The 15,159-nt window shown below is 47.3% G+C and overlaps 1 protein-coding gene across 6 annotated transcripts in view; it reads right to left on the bottom strand.

The window, feature by feature from the left end:
* ARHGAP17 (Rho GTPase activating protein 17) overlaps positions 1-15,159 on the bottom strand; it is a 91,566-nt gene that overhangs the window by 10,242 nt on the left and 66,165 nt on the right. For 5 of the 6 annotated variants that reach the window (XR_006776016.2, XM_045776460.2, XM_045776461.2 and 2 more), the window contains exons 16-18: positions 13,006-13,162; positions 11,101-11,331; positions 8,195-8,358 (exon numbers count right to left, since the gene is read on the bottom strand). Coding sequence is in view for 5 of the 6 variants with exons in the window: in XM_045776460.2 (XP_045632416.2) it covers positions 8,195-8,358; positions 11,101-11,331; positions 13,006-13,162 (552 nt within the window). In the remaining variant the exon portion in view is untranslated. The remainder of the gene's footprint in view (positions 1-8,194; positions 8,359-11,100; positions 11,332-13,005; positions 13,163-15,159) is intronic. The other variant, XM_045776465.2, reaches the window with a different exon arrangement.

Raw genomic sequence — 15,159 nt, 5'->3', positions numbered from 1 at the left:
CCAGAATCATTTGGATTAACAGATACGCTCTGGATAGAAGTACATTAAGTCTGGAAGAGTTGCCTTAGCTAGATTTCTCTAAGGAGAGCTGAACTGCATCACCTGCCCCATACCAGCTGAGCTCAGTGTCACTAAAGGAGCGTGGGGGCAGAATTTGCTACTGAAGAAGGTGAAATGGAAAACAATGGGTCTGGGACCTGGTTTTGGGCTGGGAAAGGTGGGTGGAAAGGAGAGACGTTAGTATTTTTCAAACTGTACTGAGATCCTACTAATCTTCCCCAAAAGCGATAGGGAAATTAAGGAGTATAATTTACCCCACATCACCAGCACCAAGTTAGGCCCCTCACGTAAACTGAAGTCCCATTTAAGGCTCATTTAAGTCCCACGGGCTCCCTTCAAGACAGGCATTGTCAAACCCATTTCACGGTGGAGAAAACCGAGGCTCAGAGTAGTCAAGTATTTGCAAAAGATCACACAGCTAGTAACTAGCAAAACAGAGGCTCACAACCATGCTCTACGGGCTCCCCGAACTCTTTCTCATCCCCTTCCTCCTTCCTACACTGCCTGGCTCCCTGCTCACAGGGCTCAGAATTCAGGAATGAAAAGGGTATAACGTCTGCTCTGCTCTGCTGGCCTTGAACTTTTGACCCTGGACCTTCTAAGACCTTTTCCCACAGAAACCACCAGCCGACAAAGGAAGAACTCTTCAGAATAGTAGCCATAATCCGCTTACCAGAAACAACTTAAAAAGAAAAACGTCTAGCTTTCTATTCTGAGCGCTATTAATTGTAAATTCACATTGAATAAAAGACTATTCCTGACATGAAAGGGTGCCGAGGGAATTAGGAGAGAAGGCAGGGGAGTCGGGTGCCGGGGCCATGGGAGTATCGTGGACCTTATCTAAGACCACCTATGAAACTTGACCACTCTCTCACACCATACACAAAGATAAACTCCAAATGGATGAAAGACCTCGATGTGAGACAGGAATCCATCAAAATCCTAGAGGAGAACATAGGCAGCAACCTCTACGACATGGGCCAAAGCAACCTTTTTCATGATACATCTCCAAAGGCAAGAGAAACAAAAGAAAAAATGAACTTGTGGGACCTCATCAAGATAAAAAGCTTCTGCACAGCCAAGGAAACAGTCAAAAAACCTAAGAGGCAGCCCACGGAATGGGAGAATATATTTGCAGATGACGCTACAGATAAAAGACTGGTATCCAAGATCTACAAAGAACTTCACAAACTCAATACGCGAGAAACAAATACACAAATCACAAAATGGGCAGAAGATATGAACAGACACTTTTCCAATGATGACATACAAATGGCTAACAGACACATGAAAAAATGTTCAAAATCATTAGCCATCAGGGAAATTCAAATCAAAGCCACACTAAGATACCACCTTACGCCAGTTAGAATGGCAAAAATTGACAAGGCAAGAAACAACAATTGCTGGAGAGGATGTGGAGAAAGGGGATCCCTCCTACATTGTTGGTGGGAATGCAAGGTGGTACAGCCACTCTGGAAAACAGTGTGGAGGTACCTTAAAAAGTTAAAAATTGAGCTACCCTACGACCCAGCCATTGCACTGCTGGGTATTTACCACAAAGATACAGACGTAGTGAAGAGAAGGGCCATATGCACCCCAATGTTCACAGCAGCATTGTCCACAATAGCTAAATCGTGGAAGGAACCAAGATGTCCTTCAACAGATGACTGGATTAAGAAGTTGTGGTCCATGTATACAATGGAATATTACTCAGCTATCGGAAAGAACGAGTTCTCAACATTTGCTGCAACATGGACGGCACTGGAGGAGATAATGCTAAGTGAAATAAGTCAAGCAGAGAAAGACAATTATCATATGATTTCTCTCATCTGTGGAACATAAGAACTAGGAAGATTGGTAGAGGAAGAAAGGGATAAAGAAAGGGCGGGTAATCAGAAGGGGGAATGAAGCATGAGAGACTATGGACTCTGAGAAACAAACTGAGGGCTTCAGAGGGCAGGGGGGTGGGGGAATAGGATAGGCTGGTGATGGGCAGTAAGGAGGGCACGTATTGCATGATGCACTGGGTGTTATACACAACTAATGAATCATCGAACTTTACATCAGAAACCAGGGATGTACTGTATGGTGACTAACATAATATAATAATAAAAAAAAAAAAAAGACCACCTATGAACGTTTGGGGAGGCTGAGGCGGGGGCAGAAGGATCACACTCGTCCTGTGGGGCAGCCGGAGATCTGTGGTTTGGGGAAGCAGGAGAGACTCCTAATGTGGCCATAAGGAGGGCCTCAACCTGCAAGCAGGGTTATACCCGGAATCCAGGAAGAGAAGACCTAATTACCCTCTGGGATCAGCTGGGGTGCAGACGAAGACACCGGTGGCTCAGGGGAGAGGGCTGCCTTAAGAAGGTCCAAGTGGGGTTTGTAACCAAGCAGCGTACCTGACTTCGCCTCCCTTCCTGTAATTCATAAAAATTCCACCTAACGTTTGTGTTGTGCTTTATAAAGATGGTGTTTTCGTGGGCATTCCTACAATGCACCCCTTAAAAAGGCATTTTTTCCCCTAAGATTTTATTTATTTATTTGAGAGACAGAGCAGCAGAGGGACAGGGAGAAGCAGACTCCCCGCTGAACAGGGAGCCCAACGCAGGGCTCGGTGCATGACCCCGAGATCATGACCTGAGCCGACCCAGGCGCCCCTGCGAAGGCATTTTTCTTTCTACTTTATATTTATAGGAATTCAGTTAGGAAAAGTTAAATTGGCAGCCTTTAATCCAACCAGCTGTGTGACTTTAGGCAAACACTACAGTTCAAACTTTCCAGTCCAAGGCCTTGCGCCATTTATCCCCATTGCCCCTCCCCCCGACCAGCATCGACCAGGCCTCGCAAGAGTACGCGTCTTTCGGGAAGTCGGCTGACCCGTGGCCTCCACCACCCCCTGTATGAGGTCTCATCCCTCCGGCGGCGTCAGGCAACAGCGAGGGCAGGTTGCACTACGGCCAAACAACCTTCTGGGAATGCCGGTTTCGTACCCCAGACCGCTCACCCAGCACCGCTGCCCACTGCTTCCGGTCCTGCCGCTCACTCACCTGGCCCTGCAGGCCATCCGGCCCCGCCCTACCTGGCCCACCCACCTCTGCTTCTCACTAGACCGGGGGCACGGCCCTTGCCAGCAGGTGGACCAGCGTCTACTATTCCCCAGGACGGCTGCTCCCAGGCACACGTGGTAATGCGGGAGGCGTGGCCAGGCTCGAGGAGGGGCATCCCCGTGCTGACGTCATTCCGAGTCTCGCTGAAGATGCGCGCGCACGCATGCAAAGACACACACACACACACACACACACACACACACACACACACACACACACACTTACGTTTTTTGTTTTTTGTGTTTTTTAAACAGCATCGCCCCTAAACTCAAGTCAACAGCTGAAGAAGTGAGATTCTGGGGAAAACCTAGCTCCACTGGATTCACTGAGCCTCCCTCACAGAGATTTTTCAAGAGTAATCCTGCTCTGGCGGGACTTTTGTCCTGTGTGGACCTGAGATAAGAGACAGGACCTCCCTGGACCCGCTGCAGCTCCTTCCTGCCCGGTGGTGGTGGGATCCTGTCTCTGTTCCTCTCCGTTAAGCCAGCCTGCATACCTCCTTGACCTCCCTTAGCACTTGTGTAATTAGTCCGTGCAGCATTATTATGGACTTGTTATAAGTGTGGCCTTAGAATTTTTCCCCTAAAAAAAAAGACTTTTTCCCTAAGAATTTATTATGTCTGTACGTGACTTTCCCAATTAGCTCAAGGTTGTTTCATGGCAAACAGCAAAGTGGTTATTTATTCCATTTTCCCAGTCCTGGTTACAGAGATGGTAAAGAGATGATAAAAAGAATATGAATCATTGAACGTTATACTGAAAAGCAATGATGTACTATACCTTGGCTAAGTGAATTTAAAAAAAAAGAATATGGACTCAGAAATACATTCTTTGCCCATTTTAAAAATCAGGTTTTTTGCTTTTTTAGTTATATGAGTTCCTTATTCCTACAACTTAACTTGACTGTGTGGCAATCACTTCACAATGTATATGTATATTAAATCATCACATTGTACACCTTTGAAAAAAATCCAAACATATAAAAATAGATGCCATGTGGGATTCTGGTTTGACACTGGGACGGAAAGAAAACTTTACTGGAGAAACTGGGGAAATCTGATGAAAGTCTGAGGTTTAGCTAATGCCACTATATCCATGTCGATTTCCTGATTTCAGTAATTACCCTGTAAGATGTTGAAATTAAGAGAAGCTCAGCAAGGACTATATAGGGATTCTCTGTACTATCATGGGAGCTCTAAGTCTAAAATCATATCAAATTCAAAAATGAGACATATTTATATTCTTCACTACATACAGAATGTGCTTGCTACAATAAATTCACTGTTTCTTGAACTACCAAGAACACAAGTCATTTTACAGTGAGGGTCATCCCTAGCCCAGCAGATGCAGTTGGGAGTCCAGATAGAGGGCAACCTGGTTCACATGGAATTGAATTGGCTTTGGAAACATCCTCAATGAGGGGCGCCTGGGTGGCTCAGTAGGTTGAGCGTCCACCTTCAGCTGGGGTCATGATCCCGGGGTCCTGGGATCGAGTTCCGCATCTGGATCCCCGCTCAGTGGGGAGCCTGCTTCTCCCTCTCTCCCCTGCTCGTGCGCTCTCTCTCTTTCTCTCTCTCACATACATAAATAAAATCTTAAAAAAAAAAAAGTCTTCAATGAATCATGTCCCTTTCTAGACCAGAATTTCTTGACCTTGGCACGACTGACATTCGGGGCTAGACAGAATTATCTAGCACACAGAACTGTGTTGTGGGGGGCTATCCTGTGCATTGTAGTATGTTTAGCAGCAGTCCTGGCTTCTACTCACCAGATGCCAATAACATTCCCCTCCCTAACCAAGACAACCTAAACTGTCTCCAGACATCACTAAATTTCCAAGATGCAGGGAAAGCAGAATCATCCTTCAGTTATTCTAGATGTAAGTGGCACTTGTAACTCCCAGGCCACAAATATTTATTGAGTGCCCACTCTGTGACAGGCAAGGACACAGGGTTAGGCATATGGGAGTGAATGCACAAGACAGGTAAGATCCCAGCTCTCTAAGAGCTACTAGGGGAGACTGGCAACAAGGTAAAAAACAAAATTTTAAAATTTCAGATCAAGAAAAAATGCCCCAAGAGTGATAGGACAGAAGAAGAGTCGGTGAGTGGTGGAGGTAGGGCTAGGCATCAGTTCAGAGTGGGATAACAAGGAGGGCTCACGGGGTGGGTAATCTCTGAGCTGTGACCTGAATGATAAGGAACCATGTGTGGAACAGAATAGAGAGCCCAGAAATCAGTCCACACATATGCGGCCATCTCATCTTTGACGGAGAATACACAATGGGGAAAGGACGGTTTCTTCAACAGGTGGTGTTGGGAAAAGTGGATATCCACAGGCAGAAGAATAAAACTGGACCCTTATCTTACCTCATAAACAAAAGTCAACTCAAAATGGATTAAAGACTTCAACATAAGAGGGGTGCCTGGATGGCTCAGTTAAGCGTCTCCCTTGGCTCAGGTCATGATCCTGGAGTTCCAGGATCGAGTCCCACATCAGGCTCCCTGCTCAGTGGGGAGCCTGCTTCTCCCTCTGCCCCTCCCCCCTTCCCCCACCCCGCTGGTGCTCTCTCTCTTGCTCGATCTATCTCAGATAAATAAATAAAATCTTAAAAAAAAAAAAAGACTTAAACATAAGACCTGAAAATGTCAAACTCCTTGAAGAAAATACAGGGGGGAAGTCTTCATGATATGGGAATTGGCAATGGTTTCGTGGCTATGGCACCAAAAGCACAGGCAACGGAAGAATGGATGTGTGGGTCCACATCAAATTACAGAGCTTCTGCACAGCAAAGGGAACGATTGACAGATGAAGAGGTACCCACAGAATGGGAGAAAACAGTTGCAAACCATCTATCTGATAAGGGGTTAATTTCCAAAATATGTAAGGAACACCTACAACTCAATAGGAAAACAACTAATAACCTGATTTTAAAATGGGCTAGACTTGAATAGACTTTTCTCCAAAGAAGTCATACGGATGGCCGGCAGGCACAGGAAAAATGCTCGGCATGATTCATTGTCAGGGAAACACAGATCAAAACCACAGTGAGACATCACCTCACCCCTGTCAGAATGGCTACTATTAAAAAAAACCCAAAGACAAGTGTTGGCGAGGATGGAGAGAAAATGGAACCCTTGTGCACTGTTGGTGGGAATGTCAATTGGTGCGGTCATGATGGAAAATGGTATAGAGGTTCCTTAGAAAACTAAACATAGAACTACCATATGATCCGGCAAACCCACTTCTGGGTATTTATCCAAAAGAACTGAAATCAGGATCTCGAAAAGATATTTGCATTCTTCTGGTCCCTGCAGCATCTTCACAATAGCCAAGATGTCACAACAGCCTAAATGTCCATCGACGGATGATTGGATAAAAAAAAAGCCCATCGGTGGATGACTGCATGTGGGATATACGTGCAATGGAGTATTATTTAGCCTGAAGAAGGACATCCTGCCATATACAACATGGTGGATGGAGCTGGAGGACATTATGCTGAGTGACATAAGCCAGTCACAGAAAGGCAAATACTGCGTGATTGCACTTACATGAAGTATGTAAAGCAGTCAAACCCACAGAGTCAGAGAGTGGAAGGGTGGTTGCCAGGGCTGGAGAGAGAGAATTGGGGAGGGGATAACAGAGAGCTGCTAATCACAGACACCAAGTTTCACTTATGCAGGATGAGTAAGTTCTAGAGGTCCGCTGCACCACACCGTGCCTGTAGTACTCTTGGGAGATTTAAGAGGGTAGATCTCACTGTCTTTTCACCTCAATAAAAAAAAAAAAAAAAAAAAGAACCACGAGAAGATGTCGTGCGTCAGAATGTTCCAGAAGAGAAAACGTGGAATGCGGAAGCTATAAAGAGGGGCGCCTGGGTGGCTCAGTCAGTTAGGCATCTGCCTTCGGCTCAGGTCATGATCCCAGGGCCCTGGGATCGAGTCCCGCATCTGCTCATTGGGGAGCCTGCTTCTCCCTCTGCCTGCTGTTCCCCCTGCTTGTTCTCACTTTTATTTATTTATTTATTTTTTAAAGATTTTATTTATTTATTTGACAGAGAGAAAGACAGTCAGTGAGAGAGGGAACACAAGCAAGGGGAGTGGGAGAGGAAGAAGCAGACTCCCAGTGGAGGAGCCTGATGTGGGGCTCGATCCCAGAACACCGGGATCACGCCCTGAGCCGAAGGCAGACGCTTAACGACTGAGCCACCCAGGCACCCCTGTTCTCACTTTTAAAAGGAAAAAAAAAAAAAGAGGGAATGAGCTTAGGGCATTCCAGGAGCAGAGAGCAGACCAGGACCACTGAAGGTTGGTGAGAAAGGGGAGTGGTAAGTGCAGGGGCCCCAAAGGCAGGCCCAACCACACGGGGCCCACGGGGGAGGTCTGCACAAAAGCCATTGGAGAGTTTCAACAGAGCGATGACACGATCTGCTGTGTTTTAGCACAACCCCCCTAACTGCTGGGTGGAGGTTGAGGGATATGGGTGGGCATGATTCAGATCATATGCCGTCAGTCAGGACCCAGAAAGCCCTGACCTCAGTCTAGAGGCTGCAGCGGCTTGCAGACCCATAGTGCCTGGCTACAACAGAGGTTTCCCAGCAGAGGGAGAGCTTGGAATGCCAGATTCCTGGAAAACTGGGAGCGTTGTTTCTGAGAAGCAACTTTTTGTTTGCTAGGCTTTGTGGCTTAAACATATTCTTAAATGCCTGCTTTTCTGCTCTCCATTATTTCATTTCTTTTTAATGATTTTGCTCTTAAATGACTGATTTTTCTGCTTGCCATTTTTTTTAAGATTTTTTTTTTTTAAAGTACTCTCTACACCCAACGTGGGGCTTGAACTTGCGACTCCAAGATCAAGAGTCACGTGCTCCTCCGACGAACCCATGCAGGTGCCTCTCTCGCTTACCATTTTATAACAGACATGGAGACCATCTGTCGGAAAGCCTTGCAACGTGAATCCCTGCGCTAACCCAAGGAAGTCCGCACATCCCTCCCTAAGGGGAAGGAGTAAAGGTGGCTTCTTACCTCGGCGCAGAGTGTGCGGGCTAGGGCCTGCGGAATTGTGCCCCGGGCCGACGGAGAGCTGATGGGAGCCGGCCGCCATGGGGGCCTGGTTCTGGCTGGCGGCCATCTGACTGCTGTTTCTCCCTGGGGCAGGGGCAGGTGTGGAGTCCTTGGGTTTTGGAGGACTAAGGAGAGTAGAAGTCAAGTTAGATGTCAGGCATTCGCCGTGAGAAAGCTAGTCAGCATGCTATCAAAATACCATAGTCCACCCAGAGTTTTCGCTGCAGCAGGCAAGGAGGTGATCGGGAACTTTAAATAGTTCACACTGGGTCTGCAAAGCTACGGTTTACTTGGGGCCACACAGGACTGAATATTTTATGGGGTTTCACTGCTTCGTCTTCCAGATATTCTGCCACTCGAATATCACGAGAGACACCATTTCACAGCGACCAGCAAGGAATTTCTAGTTTTTGCTCGTACTTACATTGGCAATATTAAAAAACATGAAAGGGCTTTTGGACTTCAAAAGAACGAGATTCGACACACACACAGTGTACAAAACAAAGCAAAAGCGTGGCAAGATCCTAACACTATAAATTATAAAGTGCTCGGGTGTTATCGATCGTTTGGACTTGGGGAAAGAGCAACCCTGAGACTCAATGATGGCTCACAGCCCAGAGCTGGTCAGCAGCACGGTGGACGGAGATGAGAACTCAGGCCGGCTCAGAACTTCGTACACTGAGCTTCACAGCTGCATTTTGTCAGGGTCACCAAAGAGTGAGCGCCATTCGTGAAGTATACACAAAAAAACAGGGCACAAAGAACAAAAGCAAGTCGAGGACTGACATTCTATTTGTCCTTCTGCAGGACGTTCTAATTATCGTCTTAATGTATTTAGCCTTGATTCAGCAAACTGAAGGCTACAGGTAAATGGAAATGTGTGAGTCTGCAAACACTTTTTTTTTCCTCAAAAAACAAAAAAATTAAAGCCGAAACAAAGACGTGTGTGGAGCGGCAGTTTTGACAAGAGCAACGTGGAGCTTATGATGTGCCTAAGGAAGCCTTGGGAGGTTGAAGCCTTTGTGATTTTCAACCAAAACGTGAACTTGTGCAAATTCTGTGAGTAAAAAGGAACTCAGGAATACACAGAGCAGTCCGAATTCAGCTGTGAGGCCTGAACGAGATTCTTGTCTCCTAAGCAGCTAGCTTCACATCCCACCAGGCACTCCCTCCCCATCCGGAGAAGCTGAGGCAAATTCGTCTCCGTGGCAGTGTGGGCATAAACAGGTCATCCTTGTTCTATGCGTTTATTTTACTTTATATGTGGTTATTTAGTGCTTTATAGATGGCCACGGTAGAGAAAAGGACAAGAAAAATCTTAGTACCTACTCTGTAGAGAGGCTCATCTTTTTCAGCATCTTCTGGTCCTGAACTATCTGACATTCCACCCAAAGTGGCCTCTGGGGGTCATCGGCCCACACCAGTGTGGGGAAGTGAATTCAGGCAGACTAGAGGAAAATCTCAAGTTCAAAGGCACTTTTCCTAAAGTGGCTGTATATTTGTACCCCACTCCAGGTGGCTGATCAAAAGGTTAAGCAACAAAAGAGCCTTTTAAGAAAGTCTATCATCATGTTTTCTACCTTGTATTCATCTATCAATTTGCCTGCAAGACTGAAAGCTGGGGGTGGGGGAGGTTTCAGTCACCAACTGTGCCTAGGACTGCATCCAGCACACAGTTAGTCAGTAAATCTGACTGGATGGGTGGGTGGGTGGGTGGATGCATGGATGCATGGATGGATAGATGGATGAGGGGATGGATGAATGGATGGTTAGATGCATGCATGGATGGATGCATGGATGGGTGGATGGATGGGTGGATGGATGGATGCATGGATGGGTGGATGGATGGATGGGTGGATGGATGGATGGATGGATGGATGGATGGATGGATGGATGCATGGATGGATGGATGCATGGATGGGTGGATGCATGGATGGATGGATGGATGGATGGATGGATGGATGGATGGATGCATGGATGGATGGATGCATGGATGGGTGGATGCATGGATGGATAGATGGATGCATGGATGGATGGATGCATGGATGGATGGATGGATGGATGGATGGATGCATGGATGGATGGATGGATGGATGCATGGATGGATGGAAGGATGGCTGGATAGATGGACGAAGGGATGGATGGATGGATGGATGGATGGATGGATGGATGGATGGACGGAAGGATGGCTGGATAGATGGACGAAGGGATGGATGGATGGATGCATGCATGCATGGATGGAAGGATGGCTGGATAGATGGACGAAGGGATGGATGGATGGATGGATGGATGGATGGATGGATGGATGGACGGAAGGATGGCTGGATAGATGGACGAAGGGATGGATGGGTGGATGCATGGATGGGTGGATGGATGGGTGGATGGATGGATGGATGCATGGATGCATGGATACGTGGATGGGTGGATGTATGGGTCGGTAAGTGGGTAGATGGGTGGGTGGATGGGTGAGTGAATGAATACCAGGAATACTCAAACCTAAGTCACTTGCTACATTCAAGTGTTAACTAGTCAGCGTACAAGATGACAAAAGCAAACGGTAAATGAACATTGAGTGCACATCAAACAGGGAAAGGGGTTTATGATACTGCTAGCCACCTACTGGCTTCCAGCACCAAAGCAGTATGGTAAAGAATGCAAACAAATGTTGCTTCTTTTGGAAAACAGGAAAGAAAGCAAGCAATTTGCAGTCTTTTTTTCCATCCTTTGCCAACCAGAAGAGTGAAGGCAGATCTGGTTCACTCTACGCTGCGCGATTCTGCGGGCATGGCTGCCATGCCCACAGGCCAGCACCTGCAAGAAGGCTGGGGCATTGAGCACCCACTGCCAGCAGAAGCCGGCCTTCTTACCTGTCGCCCGGGCTTGGCCCCTGCTCCAGTATGCCCGCAGAGGAGGGGACCGTCCCACCCCCTGCGCTGCTTTCAGCCCTAGAGCTCTGGGGAGAGGGCTCTGGGCCTGCAGGAGCCAAGGTGCTGCCATCTGTGGGCGGGAGTGGCGGCTGGAAAGCTGGGGATATGTGCTTTCTAGTTAGAGTGCCACCCCGCCGGTGGGCCTGGAAGTCCATAAGCTTCACACCAAAGCTACACAGAAAGAAGAAACAGTCAACACAGCATGCAAGCCGACTACTGAGACAGAAGTCCATCGGTCCACACGTGTTAAAACCCGCACACGGGGAGAGCCACCCGAGTTGCCCAGCATGCAGTGAGGCGGCAAGGACCACACGAATGGTCATTGTGATTACCAAGGCAAGCAGCTCAACCTGGCTTTAAACCTGAGCAAGCCAACAGACCTGGTACCGATCAATGTCCTGTTCTGGGTGTGAACAGCTGAAAGCAAACGGGCAGGCCTCGTCCTGAGTGGGGGACATCGCGTTAGCGTGCCTACCTGCCTACCACCCAATGGCCGCCTTGCGTCTGTGTGTTTGGGGGACCGGATGGAAGCTGAGGGCAGCGTCAGGATGTCACACCGCACTGCCTCTACAGCTGAGATGTACGAGCACTGGTGCAGGCGGATGCAAAGAATATATCTGAGAGGATTCGTGACCCCCGAAAAAAATGGCTGCTTTTGGGAAGGAGATGGTGGTTGGAGGACGGGGAGGAGGAAGATTCACTTTTCACGAAAGCCGACTGATGAATGAACTTTCAAGCTTTTCAGTTTGAAAAATAAAGACACGTGGCTCCCTGAGCTTGCGTGTCCCGGGTCAGTTGGTGGGGAGACTCCACCCCGGGAGATAACCGAGAATCGTTTCTTATGTGCCAACCAGGGCCACGACGCTGCATTTTGTGACTTCAAACACGTGAAGGCTAATTGTGCGGTGGCCCGTGTGTCATCAGGAGGCAGGACCTAATGTGTGATCGGGGCTTCAGAGAAGTAAAACTTCTGCCCCTAAGAAATGTGGGTTTCAGAGGGACAGAATAGGGTAGTAAAGCACTGGCCTTTGCTATGGATTAAACAACAACAACAACGACAAAGCAAAAGGAAACAAAAAAAATCAAATCTCACTATAAGATCGGGTAATGAAAAGAAGAGCTTGTTGTTTAGCTGTAAAACAATGTCCGGCGATGTCATTCCGTGTGTGCGCGAAAAGCGCGCGACTCCGCAGTCCTCTCTAACTGGGCCTCACGGCGGAGCACAGTGGCATTTCATCATACGGAATGAATGGCTTGGCCTCTGAAGGCACAAACTACAAACAGCCTTATTAAGCTTTGAAAATCCCACTAAAATGGCCCGTGGAGCATAGTATAGAGACCTACGTCTCTCACTAAGTCCCACGCGGCCATCTTTTTTCTTCCACAATTGGCATATACGGAAGCATCTCCAGGTGAACATCACATTCAGTGGCTGGCTTCCATTGAGGGGCCAAGTTATACCAAAACACCAAATCTCACTGTGAGAGGTGGGTTGTTCTCCCATCTGTCCACAGTGTTTAAATTTCCCCCCATCAAGTAGGTTTAGGTGGCTCTGTAGCCTGTGTATGATGCTGTTCCACTGTGGGGCTTATCACAGACCAAGTGAAGCCTGGATGCATATGGAACAAATGTGTACTGACCAGCTACATAGCTGCCTTGTGGTCATGTTAATGTTTGGAATGAACTAGAGCAGAGTTCCCGAAATAGCTGGACCTAACAGTCATGGGTGCACCATGGGCCACTCTCATACTACAGGTCCATTGAGGCAGTACCAGATACCGAGGGTTCGATAATTCTTCTACGTGACACCTGCTGCGGGAGGAAAGTGAACAGCTTTAAACACACCTCTCCTTCTTCACCAAGTCCCCTTCCATGACCGCCATGCTGGCAGGCCGCTTCCTCTCGAGGGTCCCTGAGTCAGAGTCATTTCCAGTGTGAGATGAGTGATTGGAATTTGGGGTGACGAGAGGCACGAATGCTTCTGATACGTTAAATTCCACCTCTGCAAGAAGAAAAAGAAACAAGCGTGCAGGCACACCTCAGAGATAATGCAGGTTTGGTGGCAGACCATTGAAATAAGGCGAATATCACGATAAAGCAAGTATCATGATAAAGCAAATACCACGATGAAGTGAACATCCCAGTAAAACGAATAGCACAATAAAGCAAGTCAAATGCCTCCTTTGGTTCCCTAGTGCACATAAAAGTTATGTTTATACTATGCTGTCATGTGTAATAGCATTATGTCTACAAACACAATGCATATACCTTTATTGCTAAGAAATGCTAACCATCATCTGAGTTTTCAGCGAATTATAATCACTGATCACAGATCACTCTAACCAATATAATAAGAATGAAAAAGTTTGGGGCGCCTGGGTGGCACAGCGGTTAAGCGTCTGCCTTCGGCTCAGGGCGTGATCCCGGCGTTCTGGGATCGAGCCCCACATCAGGCCCCTCTGCTATGAGCCTGCTTCTTCCTCTCCCACTCCCCCTGCTTGTGTTCCCTCTCTCGCTGGCTGTCTCTATCTCTGTCGAATAAATAAATAAAATCTTAAAAAAAAAAAAGAATGAAAAAGTTTGAAACTCTGCAAGAATTACCAAAATGGGACAGAGACATGAAATGATCAAATGCTATTGGAAAAATGGCACCAAAGGACACGTTCAAGGCAGGGTCGCCACCAACCTTCAATCTGTGAAATAACGCAGCATCTAGGAAGTGGCCGTCAGGTGCGGTATAGAGCGTACGGGTGCGTGAGGCTTTCACCTCCCGCCAGCCCTCCCTGCTTCACAAATGCAACCCCCTGCCCTCTCATCTTCTCAAGAATGGTTTGCCAAGGCAGGGGGAGGTAAAATGAGGAAACAAGACATAAGGACGGGGTGCGATTCAGAATATAAGTTACACAATTCCTCTGCTTTCTTCTTTGTAAAAAAAAAAAAATAATGATGCAACATGGAAGAGGACAATAAGCATGGATTACTTAAGAAAATGAAAGGTATTTAGAGTTTGATATAAAATGCAAATAAAAGGCAACACCAACTCCATACTGCCTACAGCAGTTTTTCTTTTTTCTTTTTAAATTTTTTTTTTAAAGATTTTATTTATTTATTTGACAGAGAGACAGCCAGCAAGAGAGGGAACACAAGCAGGGGGAGTGGGAGAGGAAGAAGCAGGCTCCCAGCGGAGGAGCCTGATGTGGGGCTCGATCCCATAACACTGGGATCACGCCCTGAGCCAAAGGCAGACGCTTAACCGCTATGCCACCCAGGTGCCCCTACAGCAGTTTTTCTAAGACTCGTTTTCCCAAAGAAATCTTGGGCAAAAGGCCAGTATTTATCCTTGCATCACGTACTTGTTGAGAACCTACATGAGTGAGGTGTGATTCTCGATGGTGAGGAGAATCTGGGAAAGGAGAAACGGGCTTGCTCTGGTGCCATGGAGCTCACACACCAGGGGTGGTGACAGCAGGCCACTCCGGGCAAAGTACAGGGTGGGAGGTCTGGACTCACAAAGCTTGCCCTATCAGTGCCCTCAAAGTGGGTCATGGAACCTCTGAGGATCCCAGGACTACAACAAACATAGTCGGAAAATCTATCACCTGTCAGCTGAAATCTTTCTCTGATACAGTCAACTCCCACCTTCACAAAATGGCTCCAAACTATCGGTCTCCATCTTCCACCTTTACAAAAACCATCTCCCTGCCTACAGAAACAAAAAGCTGTCTTCCAAGTGGAAAACTGCCTACTCAGGGTCACCCCTTCCTTAAAGTAGTTCTGGTTCTTTGTGCCCAACATCTGAGTTTGTCAAACCATCCGCCCTTCCTTCTAACTCGCCATGTGTGATAATATCTGTTTATATGGCTTCTTCTCCAAGGGCCAGGTGCCTCCAAGGAAGACAGCATATCTCACCAGCAGACACAGGCACCTAGGGGAATTCAGTACACGCTGGCTGAGCGGACCACTCCAGGGCGAAGCAAAACAAAGCGAAATACAAAATAA

Source organism: Ursus americanus, chromosome 2, assembly GCF_024610735.1.
Source record: "Ursus americanus isolate L20-20 chromosome 2, mUrsAme1.1.p, whole genome shotgun sequence".
In the NCBI taxonomy this organism is placed as follows: Eukaryota; Metazoa; Chordata; class Mammalia; order Carnivora; family Ursidae; genus Ursus; species Ursus americanus.
The sequence above is the reverse complement of the archived record's forward strand: the minus strand, read 5'-3'. Positions and strand labels throughout refer to the sequence as shown.